A 21147-nucleotide genomic window follows, 5' to 3' on the forward strand; every position below is an offset into this window, starting at 1 on the left:
AAGCCTTAATTTTAAGATCTTCTCAGATTGGTGAATTTGCAGGCCAGGAACTTCTCCCCGTGAGGTTTGCAGTTTGCACGTGCTACAGTGCGGCTTAGGCAACAGAGAATGGGGGAACTGAGGGCATATTATCTCAACCACATATTTCCATCCCTAGTTTAACTCCTCTAGAGATGGTTGTAGTCAGTAGGAGATTGCACCAGATACTGGGTAAGAGTTGGTCCAAATTCACCAGAGCATATCTGTGTGTTTCAATCCAAAAGGGCATATTGATGGAATGATGAAGTAAATGCTGCCTTGCAAGTTACTATCCTGCCATATTTAAATTTTAAAATGGCTTTGATGAGGGGAATTCTGGCCCCAGGCTTAAGAAAATACTGTTGTTGCTGTGTATGTTTAAAAAAGACCTCTTCTGGGACTGCAGCATAGTGTTTGGAAAAAGCCTAAAAGATGGGAATTTTAAAAACACACAAAAAACCATGATGTTTCTTTGAAGCAGCACAAAGATAAATAGGGGGGGGGGGCAGAGGAGCTTTTCTTTCCTCTCTTTCCTTCAGATTCTAGTTTACCAAAGACCAAACAAATTTTCTTTTTGCCTAAACTGGCAGGCACCTATTTAAAAGAAAGCTGTGCAGCACTTTGCCAGGATACATGCCTCCTCCCTTCTTTATGTTGAGCTAGGGTTTGCCAGAACGTAGGCCCAAGCCTTTATTTTTAACTGCCAGGGCTAAGCCCAAGAAGGACGAGATGGCCTCTAAGCATTACTCAAGCACCTCATTCTCTAATGGAATAGTCCAGTATATAGTCTGAAGGCATGTGAGGCTACCACTTTCCTTAAAGCAATGTAGACCTGGGCCTGGATCAGTGACTGCCTGGGAGCCCCATGTGCACCAACAGGACATAAATGTAAAGATGACGATGGTTGATTTTGCATAATTCTCAGACTTCATACAAAGGCAATTTTGAGACTGATTTCTCTTAATAAGATAGTTCAGACATGCTCCTGCTTAAGAAGATGCAACTAGCCAACAAGCACATGAACACTTAACTCTGTGACTCAAGCTCAGAGCAAGGAAAATATAAACAGGAAGAGATAAGATCTCCTTCCGAAGAAACATGTGTCAAGCCTAATAATCTGCTAACTTAGTTTAATTTATTGAGTATTTATTAGGCACGGAAAACATACAAGCAGCAGTGCTCTCTTGAAAAAGGCTTTGCAAGAGACTTCTGACTGGGTGCTGACTAAGATGGGTAATTGCAGAGGCCAATCAATGCAGAAAGGACCATGTTTAGATGACTTCTTTTTTTTTTTTAAGTGTTGTACTTCTTGGGAATGTGCTATAAATAAGGGGCTCTGAGTCACCACATGGTTACCTGAGGACAGCTTCCAGTTGCCAGTGGTGACCAGGCTCCTTCTTAACAACAGTTGTCAGTACTTGGGTATAAACTGTTCTGCTGTCCCTTCATGACTTAAGAAGAAGTGAGGGCAGTGTGAGCTTACCTGAAAGGAATTTGAAAATAGTCACATAAATGTCAACTGTACAACTTTTCTTCATGGGTGCACATTGGGAAGAGGCAAAGAACTTCGGAAAAATTGTATTTATGACCAATAACATTCATCTACAGTATTCACTTATTTATTGCAGAATACTTATATCCCACCTTATAACCTCCAAAGGTGCTCTAAGCATTAAAAAAAAGATTCTGAAAATAGAATACAGTGGTACCTTGGTTCTCAAACTTAATCTGTTCGACTCCCGAAACTGTTCGAAAACCAAGGTCCGGCTTCCGATTGGCTGCAGGAGCTTCCTGCACTCAAGCAGAAGCCGTGTTGGACGTTTGGCTTCCGAAACACTTACTTCCGGGTTTGTGGTGTTCGGGAGCCGATTTGTTCGACAGCTAAGCCGTTCGGGAACCAAGGTACCACTGTACTCAGATCTGGTAGACGAACAGAAATGGTGACCTTATGGAGACCAGATGAAGCCAGGATTGTTCAGAATTCATATACTGCCGTTGTGCTTTGTTTTCCCTGGTGCTGTTTGAGGCAGCAGCACCACTAAGAACTTCTGAGGCATTAAGTAGTTGGAAGTCACTTAGTCCTCCCTTGTTGGAAACAAGGACGAGTGGGGCACAGCAGCTAGAACTCACTCAACCCATAATATCGGCTTTTCTATGTTTTTAGCAGTTCTTGTTTTTATCTGTAAGCCACCTTGAGTCCCATCAGGGGAAAAAGCAGGGTATGTATGCATGTATGTATGTATTATTATTATTAATAATAATAAATTTATTAATATTATAATGGGGTGCAGGTGGGGGGGCTCATCTTCTTTTCCTGGCAGTTTTGAGGCAACACCAAAGGGCGGGCCAGGAGTTAGAGAAGCATTCCTTCATGTATTACCCAATGGAAACATGAATCCACTGCCCTAAAACGTGATGATAACTACAACCTTAGATCACTTGGAAAGGGTTTAGAGCAGAGCAGGAAGGGCAACCTGTGACCCTCCAGATGTTGCTCACCTCCAACTCTTGTCAGTCCCAGCCAGCAGAGGCAATGTTCAGGGGTGACAGGCATTGTTGTTGACCAAAAACATACAGAGGACCGCAGGTTCCCATCCCTGGTTTAGACTAATTCGTGAAGGGTCTATCAACAGCTGCGATAGCTAGATGGATGGTCCATATTTAGAGGCAGTATACCATTGAATACCAGCCAGCCAGGTCTGGTAGAGCTTTTATTTATTTACAGCATTGATTGAGGCTGCCCAATAACTGTCTCTGTGTGATTTACAAAACCTCTCAAGACAAGACAGATTCACAGCATGGCCAAAAATCATCAGCATGTAAACAGCGGGTTACAATTCAAAACTTTAAAATCACAGATTTTAGACAGCTATAAGAATTTTTTAAAATAACTTATCTGGTGCCCAAAACAACCAGGTGAGTCTTGCTAGGGAGGATATTTTACAGCTGTGGTGCCACAACTGAGAAGCCCCCCTCTCTCTCTGGTTGCCATCTCTCTTTATTTGATGTTGGGGGCACCCAGAGCCGGACCTCTGAAGTAGATGCTCACATGGATCCACTTGTAAACTGCAGCATGCTTTTAAGGCTACAGAAATACATTAAGCTGAAGTAGTGCTAATGGTTGTGAAAGATAGGTGTGCCTGGCGTGCTCTGGTCCATGGGGTCACGAAGAGTCAGACACGACTGAACGACTGAACAACAACAACAAGTGCTAATGGTTTGGTTTTGATTTCGCAGGTTCCAGCAAGATGTGGAGTTACAGTCCGTGACAGTTTAAAGAAAGCTTTGATGATGAGAGGTCTCATCCCAGAGTGCTGTGCAGTTTACCGAATACAGGATGGGTATGGTTTGTATGTAGTATGGCTTGGGGTAGGGGTGGAAGAGGGAACGATGGCTAAAGTGATTCTTTCTAGGTGTTTTAAGTGCATGAATAATCAAGATAAAAACAAATCACTTCATATTTTAAACAAATTGTTTTCCAAACCATAGGCAAAATCTCACTCTATGCCCCTTAGCAGAGGTTGTGGGTTGTGGGTGGGAGAGAATCCTTTTCTGTGTTCCTGTTAGTAGATTTGCTCACAGTGCTCTCTCTTGTATACCAGCAGCCTTTACCTGGTGTTTTTCAGGGCTTCCAAGAAGCCAAAAACATATGTGCAGTTTTGAAAGGTTCAGTCCACCATCTTGATTCAAAACAGTTCCCGTTTGTATCCAAACATCGGAGAAAACGTGCTTCTTGATCTCAGAAATTATCATGCAATATTTGGTTATCACATCTTAAGAGGTGTCCAAATGCATAGCAAACAAACAACTTCAGAAAATATATAGTAGATAGTTAGCAGCTTCCCAGTTGCTTCCCTTTGATTTTTCTGTATAAACTGTGCCCTTCTCATTAACTAAACTTTTTGTAGACTTTTTAAATAGTGGAGGAAAATACCCAAGAAATATTCTTTACCTAGCAAAGCAATGAGGTTTACTTTAGGTTCTGGAGCTCAAAAGCCATCTGTTCTTTAATGCTGTGTTTCAGGGATAGGAGACTTGTGGCCCTCCAGATGTTGTTGGTCTCCAGCTTCTAGCAGCCCTATCCAACATGACCAGCAGCAAGTGGGGTGGGAGCTGTAGCCATATCAACATCTGCAGGGCAAAAAGTTCTTCATTCCTGCATTAGTTCTTGTGATCTGAATTGCAGGAGAGAGTTAAGTCTCTATCTTGTAATTTGCAGCACAGTTAATTGTGATAAATCCATGCTAACTTCTTGCCATTTGAAGCTTCTAACGATGGAAGGCTTAAAAACAAATCTGAACTACTGTTCCCCTCCTGCCCCCCATATCTGCTCATGGAGTTCATTTGCACTGCAGGGAGAAAAAGCCCATTGGCTGGGATACAGACATTTCCTGGCTCACAGGCGAAGAACTGCATGTGGAAGTCTTGGAGAATGTACCTCTTACGACACACAACTTTGTAAGTATTTTCCTATAACGCCTGCTGGTGTTGCATCTGGTTTTATTAGGTTCTGAAAAGAAAAATTGGCAGCACGAGAACGGGCCTTTTCTGCAGTGGCTCCCCATTTCTGGAATGCTCTCCCTAGGGAAGCTTGGCTAGTGCCTTCATTATGTATCTTTAGGCGCCAGGGGAAAAACATTCCTCTTCTCCCAGGACTTTGGCTAATTAAACAGTCTATGGCCTTTTAAACAGTTATGTATTTTTGTACTTTTTTATACTGTAAACTGCCCTGCGATTCTCTGTTGGAGCGCAGCATATAAATTAAATAAATAATTAAATAAAAATTGATGTTTTCACAGAATAAATGGCAGCTGTGCCATGGGCATAGACAGCTGCTGCTTTTGAGCAGAATATTTGTGTTTCATGCGACATATTTCCCCTTCACTACAGCCACCTTCTTACATGTGTACACAGCTGATAGCCGTTTGTACATTTCAGAAAACTCAGTAAAAAAAAAACCAACCAACTTTTTTCCCATATACAGTGGTGCCCCGCTAGACGAAAATAATTCGTCCCGCGAAAATTTTCGTCTAGCGGGGTTTTCGTCTTGCGGAGCGGCAATGGGAGCCGCGCTCCGCAAAACGAAAAAAAAAAAAAAGACGAAATTTTTTCGTCTTGCGAGGCAGCCCCATAGACTTTTTCGTCTAGCGGGGCAGCCTCCCGCTAGACGAATGCTTTCGTCTAGCGAGTTTTTCGTCTAGCGAAGCATTCGTCTAGCGGGGTACCACTGTACAAGTTTGTCTTCCTAGTCTCCTAGGGGCAATTCTCACTCACCACAGGCAAGCAGGCGAGTATCTTCTTACAAGCCTGGTTAAGCCACATTGTGAAATTCAGGCTGGGGTGAATTGTATGCAGTGTTGTACTTATTGCTGAGTGGAGGTTCTACCTCCAGATGAATCTACAATACTTCTAGGTGAATAATGGTGAGACTATAAGCATAATCTGTACGATGAGGGTAAATCAATGGCCAAAATGTATTTAGAATCTTGTTTTAAAGTAGGATCTGGACGAGATGACCTTCAGTTCGTTTTGCATGCTTATTTTAATCATGCAGTCTGCTTCCATATCATTGTAATCTCAAGGCTGAAGCCATAATTGCAGGAAGAATTATGTAAATTGTCCATGATTGAGAGCAATTTACTTGTCATTAAATAAAGTGTGGCTCTTTAGAAATAGCAGCATTCTCATGGGGAATTTAATAAAATGCCTATGTGAACCAGATTTTTAAATACACCGGAGCATGAAAGAGCAGCAAAAATCCGCTTGTTATATATTATTGTGTTATGAAAAGAATGTGTTTGGTGATCTCCTGCTTGCTGCACACCAGCAGGCAACTAATAAACCTGTTACAAAGTTGTGCTGGTTGCATCAGTGATGCCAGCGATGAGAAACAACCTGACCTAAGGAATTACAATTTAAGTGGAATCTGGTGGAAGCAAATTATTTGGATGGCTTTTGCACCAAATGACTTTTGTGTCTTAGGTTTATTATATGGAGAGGCCTTCTTAAAAATACAGCTTTGGTACTTCATTTTTGTTTCGTTCACAGGAACCCAAGGAGGATAGTTGCACAAAAATGAACATTAAATCTCTAGATAGCACCCTCTTAAAGTATTTTGTCTATTTTATTTGCTTTAAGCAGACATTGCTTCCTAACCTGCCTTTCACATTCTACCAATTTTAAATCTTTTCGGATTCTGCTAAATAAAATGTGCAAATCTCTAAACCTTTGATACAACTTTTCTACTTGAGTACTTCAGCTATAATGATTTTTAAAAGAAACGCATCCTCATTTTATTGTTTGATAAAAAAAACAAAAACGGTGCCCAGAGGTTAGATAGAAATTGGCAATTGTGCAAGTTTTAGTTGCTAGCTATGGTAGGCAGAGCTCTGCAAGAGCAGGGAGCTTCCCCCCCTTCACTTGTAGCTAGAAATGGGGAGGCTTTACCTGGTATGGTATTATATCATTTATATGGACCTTACTCTTCACAAACTGCTCCAGAAAGAAGACAGATTTCACTAGGTTTCCTTGCACGTGTGATGGTTCTCTGTTTGAAAACTCAATCTGTTTCTTGGTAAAATTGCCATAGAAACGTGAAATGTAAAATTGCATGAAGGCAGGCGCAAAACAAGGGGCAGATCTCCTGGCATCAATGAAAATTGAGTTACTGCTTTGTAAACACAAATGTGTATTAAAGGATTTGTATTGCACTTAATATGCACTAAATTATTATTAACACACAATAGAACTGTGGGGGTTCTTCTGTTAGTTAAATTAGCAAACCGTTTGTCAGGATTACAGCTCTCTTTTCGGTCATAGTGCTTTCAGAGTAATACCTTCAATGTAACTTAAAAGGAGCTTGAATCAGCCCTTTTCCGACGAGATGACATTGCGGTTTTAGCGGGCGCGAGAGGACCTACTTTTCATGCCTGCTTTCTTGATGGCATAGGTACGAAAGACGTTCTTCACTTTAGCATTCTGCGACTTCTGTCGAAAGCTGCTTTTCCAGGGGTTCCGTTGTCAGACCTGTGGATACAAATTTCACCAGCGTTGTAGTACTGAGGTGCCGTTGATGTGCGTGAATTATGATCAGCTTGAGTAAGTAATCAAAACTCCTCTGCAGTTTAAATACTCTTTCCCCGAAGCTGCACACGTAAGCGGTCACAACAGCACACGAGTGTATTGTACTGATATTGTCGTGGTGGCATCCTTTGTATGCAAAGGGGACATCTCTCCTCCTAGGCTGCCTCTCCAACAGAATTAGACAAATGTGACTAGTATGCCCTGTGCCCCAGAGAGCCCATAAATGAAAGCTTTAAGCATGACCTACACAGCTGCTTCTAACAGTCATAGTTATCGCAGTATAATGTGCCTGTGCTTTAAATGCAGTGTAGCCAAGTTACGTGGTGGGGTGGCTGCCCACGAGTCTTTGCACCGTAGCCAGTGTTTTTCTTTGCTGGCACAATAGGACCAAGCCGTTTGTTGTCCCTTGAAGCTTTCTGTGTGAACTAGGATTATCTTTGGCAAAAGTAATTCAAAAGTTCAAGAAAGGAGTCTAAGGCAGTAAAAGTGTGGTGGGAGACCTCACAGGGTTTTGATTGCTTATAAAATAAAATAAAATACAAGCTTTAAAAACCAGTTCAGCTGCTATACTTCCATTCCAAAGGGGAAGGATTATGCACCATGTTCATACGTAGTACTTTACTATAAAGAATGAAATCAAATTATCCTCATAAAGTAACCGACTACTTGTTTTGTTGCTGCCAAGTTGGAAAACAAAACTTTCAGTAGCAGTTTTTCTGCCCCATCTATACTCTAATACCATTTCACAAAAGATTTTCTAACTTTTGTTGGATACTGACTGTAGGGTAAACAACAAAGTCTCTCTTTTTGGCCTAGCAGCAGTGAAAATCCGGATGAGTTATTAAAGAGATTGCAGCTGACTGCTTTGAGGATGTTCTTATTTTGCCATAATAGTTCTTAATAGCTAATTTTTTAAAATCTGTATTAAATTTCACCCTTTCAACATGTAAGTGTTATATATACTACATATATATACTACACATATATATTTATGCAGAATTTTTAAGATGTAGGTTTTATACATGATTCTGGGTAGTAATGAGATTTTATGCAGTATTTTATACTACTGGTTTGTGTACTGTACCCATCCACCTTATATGTGAACAGCCTATGGTCCAGGCATTAATAAACTACTACATGAGGCTTTTCTCTGATCTAATGATCAGAGATTGGTGAAACCATTTTAAAAATGCTCATATGGCAGGAGAGATCTTTGAGATGTATTGTTTCCGAACAGATTTACTTCTTGCTTATCTCCATATTTTTGAGAAACGACTTCTGTATTGCTTCTCTGCATTTAGAAGCCGCTTCTTAATATTGCTTGAATAGCATTTCAAAGAATTGACTGTATTTTAGTGTAGAACGTAGATGTTCTGCTTTGGGCCAGAGGCCAAAAATGGCAGCCCTGTGTGAAGCCAGCCCCCTTTCCCCCTCCAAATAATCAGGCATACTTAGCCTGGTTGTGGTGATGTCACATTGTGTGCTCCTCTGCCAGCAGTAGCCAACGATAGGGAGAAGAGGTGGGGAAATGCAATTTTAAGTTTATTATAGTGGCAAATGTGCCAGAATGTTTTGGGGAGTACTGGAATAACTTGACAGGGAGCTTCCTCCCTCCCCTCCTTTTTTATAGCAAAATCCCTGTTGGAAGTGTAGCATTGCACCCGATGCATGGAAAAGCAGGACACAGCTTAGACCTCACAGAAGCAAGGGTCCTGCCATTATATTACAATGCAAAGAACTGATCTAAATAAAGTGTTTCAAATCACTGACATTCGACTTTCCTGCTTAACTGTTACAAAACTGTAGTGTCACCTTTCAACGTCTTTTCTCTTGGAAACATGTAATTTAACCTATGATGTTTTCTTCCTGGTACGTTTTACGTTGTGAAACTTCTGGGTCTTGCCCAAGTTAGGTTTTTCTTTGTTTTTGCCTCACAGTTTGCTGTTTGTCTCCAAGTTCTTCGAACATCACCCAATACCACAAGAGGAGGCCTCCTTAGAGACGACCCCAGTATCCGGATCATACACTTCAGTGGCCCACTCAGATTCGCCCGGGTATGCTCTTAAATCCTGCTGTTCTAATAATAATGTGGGCTTGTAGTTTCTGAAAGGGAGGCTTGGGATTCAGGGGGGGGGGAAACTGGGTGTCTACACCCATTTATAACAATATAATGAATAGAAATTAAGTGATTTTTATGCAAGGGCCTAAGAAAATAATGGTAATAATGAGGAAAACTTTGTGAAGCATTTATCCATCCTTACTCATCTGTTTGTTCTGGCCTTGGTTACAGTATTGCTGTTTACTGCTTGCCCTAGATGCTTCGACTTAAACAGTTTGCTCAGCAAAGGTCAGCTTTGGCATGAGAAACCTCCCTTTCTTTCAAGGGGATCTGATTTGTATAAGCAGAAGTTGCTGGGAGGTTGCTATTGTAGCATTCTACATTGGCCCAAAGTGGTGCTTGAGTGCTTTTCCTTCCCAAGTTTTATTTGTGAGTGGATTGCTCCCCTGACACAATGGCTGTGTTCACAAATCATGATTTAACATGACACGCATGAACCACGGGGAAGTTCAGGAATGCTGCACCTCTGCCGTCTCCTCCTCCTCCTCCTTAGCCAGGAGGGCAGTTTTGGAAGCATTTATTTCTGGTTTTACAGTTACAGGTAGGTAGCCATGTTGGTCTGCCATAGTCAAAACAAAATATAAAATCAAAGAATACCAAAACAAAGTTCTTACAAAACATTTAAAATACTAGAGAGCCACAGATTTGGTCTTCAGCCAAGGACAAAATACAGGTGAAGAGAATCCAGTTCCGTATTCTGTGGTATCAGCCAGGGTTGGGGCAGGATTTGTAATAGTTGTCGGAAGCGCAGACAGCCATGGCGTGCCCACCATTTTAGATTTGCAGTGCTCTGGTACAGAATCACTCTGGAAGACTGTGGATGTCTTAGGCCTTGCACCAAGCAATATAAAAACTGAACCTAGGATGTTGGGTGTGGGGCAGAAAAGTGGGTAGTGACCATCTTGTGCCAGGATCAGCACCCACCAGATCTTGGCAGCTGCCCAAAGTGTCAGATGCTGAGGCCAGGCTTACCTCAGAAGGTGGCAGGGGGCATGGAAGAGCCACACATTCTAATTACTGCAATGCATTATACGTAAGGCTGCCTCTGAAGACTGCTTGGAAACTTCAGCTAGTGCAGAATTAAGCAGCCAGGTTGCTCACTGGAGCAAGACGGTTTGAGCATATTATACCAATCCTGGTCTGACTGCACTGGCTACCAATTAGTTTCCTGGCCCAATTCAAAGTGCTGGTTTTGACCTGTGAAGCCTTAAACGGCTCAGGACCTCAATACCTCAAGGACCGCCTCTTTCCATATGAACCTACGCAGACCCTGAGATCATCTTCTAAGACCCTCCTTCGTGTGCCACCTCCTCGAGAGGTCCAGAGGGTGGCAACACGAGAACAGGCCTCCTCTGCAGTGGCTCCCCATCTGTGGAATGCTCTCTCCAGGGAAGTTTGCCTAAAGGTGTATAACGAAGGTGTATAACGAAGGCGCCAGGCAAAAACGTTCCTTTTTAACCAGGCCTTTGACTGACCTGATTGACACCCTATATAAAATGTGGCTCTTTTGAGAGGGGGGTGTTATTGGGTTATTGTTTTTATTTTGAATTTATATATTGTGATCCTTTCTTTGAACTGCCCTGAGACCTCTGGGTATAGGGCGGTATATAAATGAAATAAATCTCAGTGGACAAATAGATTCAAGTGGGTGGAGATGGTCCCAGTTGGATCTTCTCTGCAATAACTAGGGACCCTGGCAGACCTTAACCTTTTTTATGCCTTGACTTTCTCAGCCCACAGGTTCTCCCTGGTCCTTCTCCTTCAAAATCCATTCCAATACCCCAGCCTTTCCGACCAGCAGACGAAGACCATCGGAATCAGTTTGGTCAACGAGACCGTTCCTCATCTGCCCCCAATGTCCACATCAATACTATAGAGCCTGTCAACATTGATGTAAGTTGCCACCTAAGCTTGGTCTTTAGAAGCAGAACGTTTCTTTTCCTTTGCTATGCTACTTGAGGAAGGGGTGGGCAAAGAATGGGCCCTAGGACTTGATAACCTGGATAAGTCCTTTCTCCCAGCTTATGTAGCAGAGCCTTCTTGCCGCCACCTCCTGTTCTTCCAAGGGTGGAGGAATAAGTGGGTGTATAGGGTTGGAAAGAGAATTAAGACTGTCTTTTAAGTGTGTGTGTGTGTGTGTGTGTCCATTCTTGAACTCTTTGGAGGAGAAGGAAAGGGATATTTGTTAATCGGCTCAAACTCACATACACAGTGATGGATCTTAATACATCATGCTGCCTGCGTTTTCAGTCCCCACGTATAATATCAGGAATTTGTGTTATGTTCACATATTCTATTTAAGTGACAGCCAACCCTATGATAGTCTGGCAGACTGTGTCCATGACTACATAAATGGGTGAGACGCTATTGTTTGTTACCCACCCAGAGCCTTCAGAATGGGGAGGGATAAATACAGAAAAAAATAATCCTTTCCCAGCTTGGCTGCCATGGTTGGGTAAAAATAAACAATTACGATGTGATTTCACACTATGTGATTTCCAACTATTTCACACCCTTTGATTACTGCTTGGTGGTTGTTACTAAGTGGAACAGGTGAATGTGTTCTAATGTGTTCTAATACATGCTGTGTGCAAGTACATGGACTGTACAAATTTTTGACTGGAACATTTTGTCCCTAATTATTTAAATTTGTCAAATACAAAGTCCAAGGTAGGTAGTGGGATCTCATATGTGCGGTCCACAGCAGCTAAAAATTACTGTGGATGACAGCCAACCATGGTGATCCAATTTCACAATGGACTTCCCTTTCCACTCCTTCCACCTTCAGCCCCTTGCACATCATCAAAAGCTGCTTTGGGGGGTAGTGGGAGGAGAGGAAGGGCCATCACATCCTCCGGCATGACGTTGAATATAGCCCTGAGCCTACAGGCACCTGCAATCCATTGGTATTACCTCATGCTATTCTCCTAGGACATCCCAAAACAGAGTTAGTTGCCACTTCTATTTTGCTTGATGAATCTGTATTAACTCAGAAGCTTGCTATTTGTTTGTAGTGGAAGTGGGTCCATAAACTTAACGCCTTGCCTATTTAACACTGCTAATTGATTATCATCGTTCTCCTTGTAGCTTCAATCAATAGTCTTCATTTTCCCTTGCTCTTTTAGAACAGTATTTTAAGACTATCTGCTAGAGCAGAACATGACTCTGGTGTCATTCTCCCAGCTGCTTCTGGACCCTATTTGCTAATACATTTAGCTTGCCATACCCAGCAAAGTTCAAATGGCCCTAGGCGTGGGCAGGTATTAGCAGGCAAGTGACCATTTTGTGGACAGGAGGAAACATATTCTTTATCTGTGCAACTGTTGTCAGTTGACATTTCTTATATTTGTGTTATATCACCGTAATTATGACAAGCAACTGGAGTAATGCATTAATAAGATGCATACAGCTTTGTTTTTGATTTGTAGGAGTTGATTAGAGATCAAGGGTTGCGAGGAGAGGGAGGTAAGTGATTTTGTTCTCTTGCATAAAAATGCATTGCTTTGCCCCCTCCCCTTTGTTCCACCTTCTTTTGCAAAATACAGACACAGAGAGAAATGTAAACAGAACAGTGAAATTTAGCTGCACTTGCTTGTCCCATGACCCTTGAGTTTGTTTGATGAAAAGTTTTAGTGGTTCACTCCCATTGTGGGTGAAGAGGAGGGGAGAACAACATGCAAAGTGGTAGCCAGTGTTTTTTGGGGTGTGTTTTTTTCTAAAGTGGGTTATCAGATGGTAATAGTAGGAGGTAACTGACCTTCAGTAAATTTATCCTTCTTTACTTTCCTTTTATCTTAAAAAGGCCAAACGTGCCACCCGTCTATCTTGATATACAACCAGAACACCTACACAACAAGGACTCTCTAAGGGCCTGTCAGCCAGCACAATTTGTGAGCAGAATACTGAGCACTGTTCCTCTCTGATTTTACAACATGGGAGCATCCTAGAAAAATCCCCATGGTATTCATAAACACGAAGGCTTGATCAAGAAAGCAAAGGGTGCTTCTAGAATACCCACAGATCCTTAGCATATCCGTAACTTTCTTGGTAGTAGAATAGATCAGATGTACACATATTTTGATACATTTTTAAAACAAGCTCCCAATAAACAGGGCACCTGGCTTTTTACAAATACAGCCTAAAGGAAGCATTCCCTCCTATGTTGTGAGAGACAGGGTTGAGGAACACATGTGCCTTGTCTGAGAGCAAGGTATGCTTTCGCCTATAGATTGATTGGTTTTGTTCTCGATTGCATATTTATACCAATTTAAGATGGATGTCAGGGAAGGGCAGGAGACTGAGGGACTGGACACAGGAGGAAGATGCAGGGTAAGCGGCCAGCGATTTCTGGGGTTCTGGGCCACGTGAGTGCACCGCATCAGACAAGGGTGGAAGAGAGCAGGGGTGGCAGGGCCACACTGCCACTCGCAATTGGGCCGCGGAGGGAGCTTGCCTAGGCAGCTAGTTAAAAGGGAGTGGTGTGTATATCCGGTGCACCAAAGGAGCTGATGTGCCAATAAAGAACTAAACATCTAGCTGACCGTCCTCATTAGTCTGGATGCGTCCAGGACAACAGGTATGGTGGCTAAGATGCTCCCATGCAGTAAAAAAGTAAAGCAGCCTTGAATTGACTTCTCATGAATGGGTCCAACTCTTGAGAGTAAAAGCCAGCGCTGTGTGTTTATATCCTTTCCCCACCTTGTAACAAACATGCTTATGGCTGCTGCTGGTGCTGCTGCAAAATCTGTTTGGGTTAGAGCTCCATTTGCTAACTGGCTGCCAGGTTTCATTAAGGCTTTGACTTGGCTCTTCATCATTTGAGTGCGCAGTATGGGCTTTGCCATATAATGCAGGAGAGCATGTGTCCCTAACCAGCCGGCCTTTTCGCTTTCCATAGCTTCTTTTATGTCCCACCCACCCCCGCCACCTCCTTTTCTTTTTATCCCATTTGCAATTTACGACTTCAGTGTTCAAGACAAACCTTGTTTCAGCCAGGATTTTTTTTCTTCTTCTGTTGGTTCCATCTGACAAGCTGGCTACTACTTTGCAATTTTGAGTTCGGAGGTGTGAATTAAAACCGCATACCCCACCAGTTAATTACATTGCCCGTTTTGACTATTGTGTATGTCCAGGTAGCTGTGGCTTTTGAACAGTTTTGCCCATTTTGTCCCAACATTTAAATGTTGTGTACTATGATGTCATTTTAAAACTCTGGTCAATAAGCTCTCTGCTGGGCATCTGAGAATATGTAGCAATTCCCTGCCATTTGAAAGTATGCTGTTCAGGGTTTTGTTTTTGTTTTTTTGGTGTGTTTTTTAAAACAAAAAACAAAAAAGTAGAAATATGGGGTTCTCCCCTGCAAAGTCATAAACGATCTATGCCTAGGAGTCAAAGCACCTTAGTTATGTCCCATGACTTTCATTTCTTCTGTGTGTCTGTCTTCCTGTCTCTGCCTGCCCGTCTCTTTCTCTCTAACAGCCCCTATGAACCAGCTGATGCGCTGCCTTCGGAAATACCAATCCCGGACTCCCAGTCCCCTCCTCCATTCTGTCCCCAGTGAGATAGTGTTTGATTTTGAGCCTGGCCCAGTGTTCAGAGGTAGTTGGGCTCTTCTTTCTCGTTTTCACCCAAATCAAACTAAATAAAAACCACAGATGCTGTTTGTGCCTCACCCTCACAGCGTGTGTATGTAAGTGTGTGAGTTTATCAAAACACTGTCTTTTTTGTTTTTTGGGTTTGTTTGTGTTTTTTTGGCTTGGCCTGGCTGGAATGCTTTGAATGTGCTTTTTCACCCATTTTCACTCACCCTTGTTAAACTCACAAATTACTCTGCGTTGGATATAGAACATTGTAGAGACAATGTTTTTTTTTTTTCCATGCTGCCTTTCAAAAAGTGTTGCTTCTTGCAAGGGTCTCTAGTTGCAATGAAAATGAGGATAGGAGAGGTCCTGCAAACGTTTAACATCTGTACAAACTATTTTGCACTCCAAGAGATTCCCCTATTTAAAGGCTGCCAACTGACTTCACCCACCCCAAAGAAAACAGTCTAGCCTACTCCTGTACCTTTAACAATAGGTTGCATCTGCCAAAATTAACAGGTTAAGCCTTTTCTTGGCTACAGATCAGCCTGCTTTTAAAGTCACAAGAGCAAAGTTTGGTAGAAAAGTTGACAACCCTACCTGGGGTTCCAGCAGAACCATTCTGTTGTCTGTCTGATGTTAAGGTTTTGCAGGATTTTGGAGGAGACTGATATTCCTAATTTCCTTGACTGTCAGTTTCAACTTAATGCTTGAGATAGAGCTCCTCAATTAATATTGTCTTTCAGAGAACTGTTGCAAAGTACTAACAATTCTGCTGACAACTCACTTCAGTGTATAATTAATTACCTTCTAGTATATGATTTATCTCACTGATGATATGTTGGGGCTGTGACTAATCTGGATACTAATAGAATATATTTCAGAACTCTGCAGACATCAGTTGAAATCAGTTTCGGTTTGTGTACTAAAGCACAAGCAATTTCCATTTCGACTTAAGTCTGTAGATCTTTGGCTGCCTCTAAACAAATTCTGCTAAGCAAAAGCATCAGGGCTGCAGTCTAGCACAGAACTGGGCATGCTTAGTGATATTTTTCTCTCTCTCCTAGATTGTGGCCCAGATGTTAAGCTGAAGCATGATGCTGATGTGGCAGTGCACAGCCGTAAAACGCATACAAAAATAGCGATACACAAATTTGAATGCTTCCATTTTGAAGCAACAGGCAGTTCACCCCATTTGTTAAATAATTTCCAAAATGTATAGATTGGTCTCCAACTAAGTCACACTCGGAGTAAGCCTGTTGAAATTGATGAACTTGTTATTGGAGTCGATTGATTTCATTTAGTTTACTTGTGAGTATGACCCACATTGGATCTCACTTGTAGTTTTCATAGTAAAGTAGTTTAACCAGATAAATCAGAATGAACACTCTCTAAATATGCTTTTATGTTTTGTGATAGTGAGTGCAGCTTTTTCAAAAGTTTCAGGTTTTAATTATGGCCGTAGAGATAATACAACTTCTAAAAAGTCAATAAGAGCAGTCCCCTCCTGCTGTAGGATTAGCTTTGTATTGATGGTCCTGTGTCTTTTGAAATTTAGTCCAACTCTCCTGGAAAGTGCCAAGATGACACTTCAGACCAAGTGAGCAGCTTGCTTTTTTTTTTAAACAATTTCCAATGGTAATTTTACACATTCATTTCCCCACACAGAACTTTTTCTTCAAATTTTCAAATCCCAATAGATACTGGCCCTGCTAGGTAAATCCCAGTTAATGACTCCCTGTGAAAGAATAGCAATCTAGTGCATCCTGCCCAAGCACTCTTACCCTGGCACAAGCAGGACCAGCAAGGCATAAAACTTAGTTTAGCATGATGTCCAAATCAGGATTATTATGCTTTACCTACCCCTCACAAACTATGAAAATGAAGCCAAAAACAAACCTTGGGTTTGCGACACTGGTTTGTTCAAGAGAAACAACCGCAATCCTGGGTTTGTGAGAAATGACAACCCAGGCTTCATGGCGTTTTCATTACAAACATACCAGGGGAGGAGCAAATTGTGAGTCAACAGTCAAATTGTGAACGTCATCATATGAGTGGATAGGGTGGATACTACAAATGTAGAAAAGGCAGAAGTAACCACTGTTACGTGTAGACTGAGAGCGCAGACCGAAAGATGCTGCAGAGAAGAGGAGTTAAGGGCCTCAATGCAGAAATCTGGGCTTCATTATTCAGTCTGAGCCAGAGGTGGAACATCTGTAAGGAAGCATCACAGACAGCGGGAGAGAGTAAATTGGATAGAAGACCAGGGAAAAGCCAGGCATTTGTTATAGCTGAAACCATCAGCACAATGAGAGCCCTCAATGAGAAAAATAGTGTGTCTAGGGACAAAGCCGTAAGGTCCCCCAACCCATTACAGGATGCAGGAAATATGAGAAGTGTTTAGTCTGCTAAGGCAGCAGTCATAAATGCACTTGTGAGGAGCCCCTTTGAACAAAGTGAGACCTGCTTCTAAAGTAAATAGGCATAGGATTGCACTCAGAATTGTTCTGTTGGGAAAAGAAAACAGTTGTAAACTTAAATAGTACAGCCGAAAACACCTGGAGGGCGCCAGTTTGGGGAAGGCTGTTACAGAGTTAGTGGTAGCAAGTCAGGAAAGCCAGCAGAATTAAACAAAATATAAAATAGTTTGAAGTTTCTCTTAAAAACAGGCAAACCGAGTGAACAAAAACAGTTTCACTTCGCATCTTGCCTGCTTAAAAGAAAGGATGGGTGCAGCCCAGAAAAATCTAAAATGTGCTTCAGGTTCTTTGATTAAGGTGGGCCTTAAATCTTTAAGCCCTTTAACTCCTTTTGCACTCATTTTAGAGGCCCGGTCCCCCTGTCACATTAGTTTAAATCCATAGTTTAATGTGAATGAGCAACACGCAGGTCCACATTGCTCAAAAGTTCCCATGGCGCTCCTTTCCCACTCCTGATTCTGCTCCATGGACCAAATAAGCCAGAGTCTGGCTTGTCCAGTTGTCGAAACCCAGGCTCATGGTTTGTCAAACCACCAGACAAACCACAAGCTGTAATTGAGGCTTGTTCTTCACTTACATTGTGGTTTGTTTGCAGAAAACCAGTCCAGTCACAAATCAGCGTTCAGACAACATAACCGGTCAGTCTCTGAATTGTTTCATCTTTGGAGTGGCAGGAGCAGAGGAGGTGCTTTGGGGGAACTTGTGAGCATAGAGCATCATGTTGCTCACTCAGTGCACCAAAGTCTGTCTTAAACTATGGCTTAATGTAACATGTGAGCTGGTCCCATAATTAAGCAACTAATAGCAATTGGGCAGTTTGCAGTGATTGCTGTTGAACAAGCTTGATCTTTCCTCTTTTGTGAATTAAAGGCACAATCCCTACAGAAATCAGCAGATTTTTTAAAACTGAATTTAGTGTGCTAGGACTGCAACCTGAAAATGTATGTTAAGTGCACTTGTTTCGTAAGCCTTACCTCTTACTTTTAAATGCCTTTTATGTTTGGAAATATTGCATCTTAACTTCAATTTCTGCACTTAACTATTGTGTGAATCAAGTGTAGCAGGGAATGTTTGGGTCTTTAGAAATCCAGAAGTACTGTTGACTTTTAATCTCAAATACAGGCTCAACCACGGGTTTGTCTGCCACGCCGCCTGCCTCCTTACCCGGGTCCCTCACCAATGTGAAAGCATTGCAGAAATCCCCGGGGCCTCAGCGAGAGAGGAAGTCTTCCTCCTCTTCAGAAGACCGGAGCAGAATGGTAAGTCCAAAATTGGTTTATTGAATTGGCAACCAGGCTTTACCACATTGGAGACTCAGTGTAGATGTTGTGCTGCCCAAACTTCTAACTGTGGTTAGAAAATCAAGAGTGCCCCAAACACTTGGGCACTTATTCCTCTCCCTCTTCCTATATGCCAATTCCCCCTCCTCTTCATTTGCAGAGGTAAACTTAGTGTAGCATTATGCATTATGGCTGCAAACTATGGGTTGTAACTACTTATGGTTAGCAAAAACAAAATATGAAACACCAGTGTAGTTGTAAGGCTTTCTGCGTTAGGAAAACATATGGATGTATTACTAAGGTTGCTTTTCTTGCAGAAAACTCTTGGTCGGCGAGACTCAAGTGATGATTGGGAAATACCAGATGGCCAGATCACAGTTGGACAAAGGATAGGGTCTGGGTCATTTGGAACAGTCTATAAGGGAAAGTGGCATGGTATGTAATTCATGCACCAAACCATTTTTTATTTAAGAGTCAATTTTTTTTCTATTTTAAAGTGTAGGAAACCAGAACCGTAGCAGATTAAGCTGATCTCAGTTTTGTTAATGACCTTGAGGCCTCTTATTCTTTGTTGTCACTGTAAAACAGGCTTCCTCAACCTCAGCCCTCCAGATGTTTTTGGCCTACAACTCCCATGATCCCTAGCTAGCAGGACCAGTGGTCAGGGATGATGGGAACTGTAGTCTCAAAACATCTGGAGGGCCGAGGTAGAGGAAGCCTGCTGTAAAAGCTCTCCCAAGTTTGTGTGCTAAAGTGAGAAGAGTGTCTTTTGAAGGAAAATGCAGTAGTTGGGGTCCAAATCCTGTGCAGCCGGTTCTATGCACCCAGTGGAGCTTTAGTCTTGCAGGGGGGGGTTTAACAGCAGTGTTCTATGCTGCATAGCAGATCTCTTTCAAAAAGGAGGGCTCAGGCATCCAAAAGCAGTTTGTGACACGGCATGACAATAGTAATCAAAAGGAAGAAAAGCCACATTTTGCACCTAGAACACCACGTATCAGTATCTGAGTTTTGCATTCTGCTTTTTAAAAAAGAAAAGTTGAGCAGTGTGTATTATACAGCTGATATTCTTTAAAATTGCTTTTTCAGGTGATGTTGCAGTGAAAATGTTGAATGTTACAGCCCCCACCCCTCAGCAGTTACAAGCCTTTAAAAATGAAGTAGGAGTGCTCAGGTAAGGTTGTGTTAGTTGCATTTTGATGGCTTGACTTATCTTGAGAAGCCAGTGAGCTTGAGCCGTTTGTTCAGAACACTCTGCTCCTCCCAGTCCTTCTACTGAAAGGCAGTTTGTGTTTTCCTGATATTTTCTGGTCCTATGTTATCCATTATAAACATGTCTTCATGCCCACACAGTGATGGAATATTGGATGCTTCTGTATTGTCAATCCATGTTGCCATCTTTACCAAGCAAATCTTTCCTGCACTTCCTTCTCAGCCTTCATGGATCCTTGTTTTCCCTGGCTCGGCTTGGCTTGCTGACCTTGCCCCCTTGCCCCCATCGCTCCCTCTCACAGTAAATTAATGTGCTGAATGCCAAGAACTACATACCCAAAATGGAGTCATTGAGAAACAAGAGGGAGGTATCGACATGCTTGGGAGAAGCCTGAGTACAAAAAAAAATCTATAGGGGCACTCCCCCCCCCAAAAAAAAACAAATAAAAAATAGCCGGATGAGCCCTGAGTCTGCTCAGAAGCCCAAAGAATGCTAGGTGTCAGTAGAAAAGAACAGCAGCAAATCCCAGGGCAGGGAGAGAAAAGATGACACGGTGGGTCCCAGAAGAGGTTGTGGCTAACTGGAACTCTGAGCCGAAGCATTCCTGTCATGAGGCAAGAATACCCTGTAACATTGCATGTTCCCAGTGTCTTGTCAAATGCCAACTGTGAGCCTTCTAGGCACAGTCTGTGCTAATTCTTCAAAGTGTCTGTCACAGTAGATAGACGTTTTACTCCATCTTTCAGACTTCAGGTCATTCAATTAAATTGATTGGCAGGAGAATCTGTACAGACAGCAATTATTTCATACGGGGTTGTATCCAGTTTTGCCTTTGCCTTTGTGGAAAGCACGTCTGCTTCCCCAAGTCGGGGTGGGGGAGCATCTCCCTTGCTCCCTGAAAACCTGCTCTCAAGGTTTAGAAGACCTTCCATATCAGAACAGGATATTGGGCAGAGGGCTGTGGTAGGTGACAGTTGTGTACCCCAACCTGAGTGCACAGTGGCAGGGATAGGTAAGATGAGGTCCTGTAAAGAGGATGGCCATCATCCTTGGTCATTTAGCTGTACAGCTGAGGGCAGATGGGAGTTGGAGTGTAACAACATCTGCAGGGCACTAAGGCTTAACCACCGTTGAATGCAACTCATGATGCAAAACAGCAACAACAACAATTTTATTATTTATACCCTGCCCATCTGGCTGGGCTTCCCCAGTCACTCTGGGTGGCTTACAGAATACATAATGCATTTAATGAAATATTTGCTACAGGATGTGGCATTGGTCACTAGCTTTAGATGGCTTTAAAGGGGATTCTACAATTTCAGCCATGATGTCCATATGGAATCTGCACTAGATGGACTGTGGTCGATCCAACAGGATT

At 42.4% G+C, this 21147-nt stretch overlaps 1 protein-coding gene across 2 annotated transcripts in view; it reads left to right on the forward strand.

Annotated features, from left to right (window-relative positions):
• The window catches only part of BRAF (B-Raf proto-oncogene, serine/threonine kinase), a 49636-nt gene that overhangs the window by 16254 nt on the left and 12235 nt on the right, over window positions 1-21147 (forward strand). Inside the window, exons 4-13 of one of the 2 annotated variants that reach the window (XM_033163433.1) lie at window positions 3256-3359; window positions 4374-4476; window positions 6968-7116; window positions 9039-9155; window positions 10954-11113; window positions 12649-12685; window positions 14699-14818; window positions 18402-18538; window positions 18877-18994; window positions 19646-19730. In XM_033163433.1, the coding sequence (XP_033019324.1) occupies window positions 3256-3359; window positions 4374-4476; window positions 6968-7116; window positions 9039-9155; window positions 10954-11113; window positions 12649-12685; window positions 14699-14818; window positions 18402-18538; window positions 18877-18994; window positions 19646-19730 (1130 nt within the window). The remainder of the gene's footprint in view (window positions 1-3255; window positions 3360-4373; window positions 4477-6967; window positions 7117-9038; window positions 9156-10953; window positions 11114-12648; window positions 12686-14698; window positions 14819-18401; window positions 18539-18876; window positions 18995-19645; window positions 19731-21147) is intronic. The other variant, XM_033163434.1, reaches the window with a different exon arrangement.

The sequence above is a fragment of the Lacerta agilis genome, chromosome 10 (assembly GCF_009819535.1).
Source record: "Lacerta agilis isolate rLacAgi1 chromosome 10, rLacAgi1.pri, whole genome shotgun sequence".
NCBI classification, from domain to species: domain Eukaryota; kingdom Metazoa; phylum Chordata; class Lepidosauria; order Squamata; family Lacertidae; genus Lacerta; species Lacerta agilis.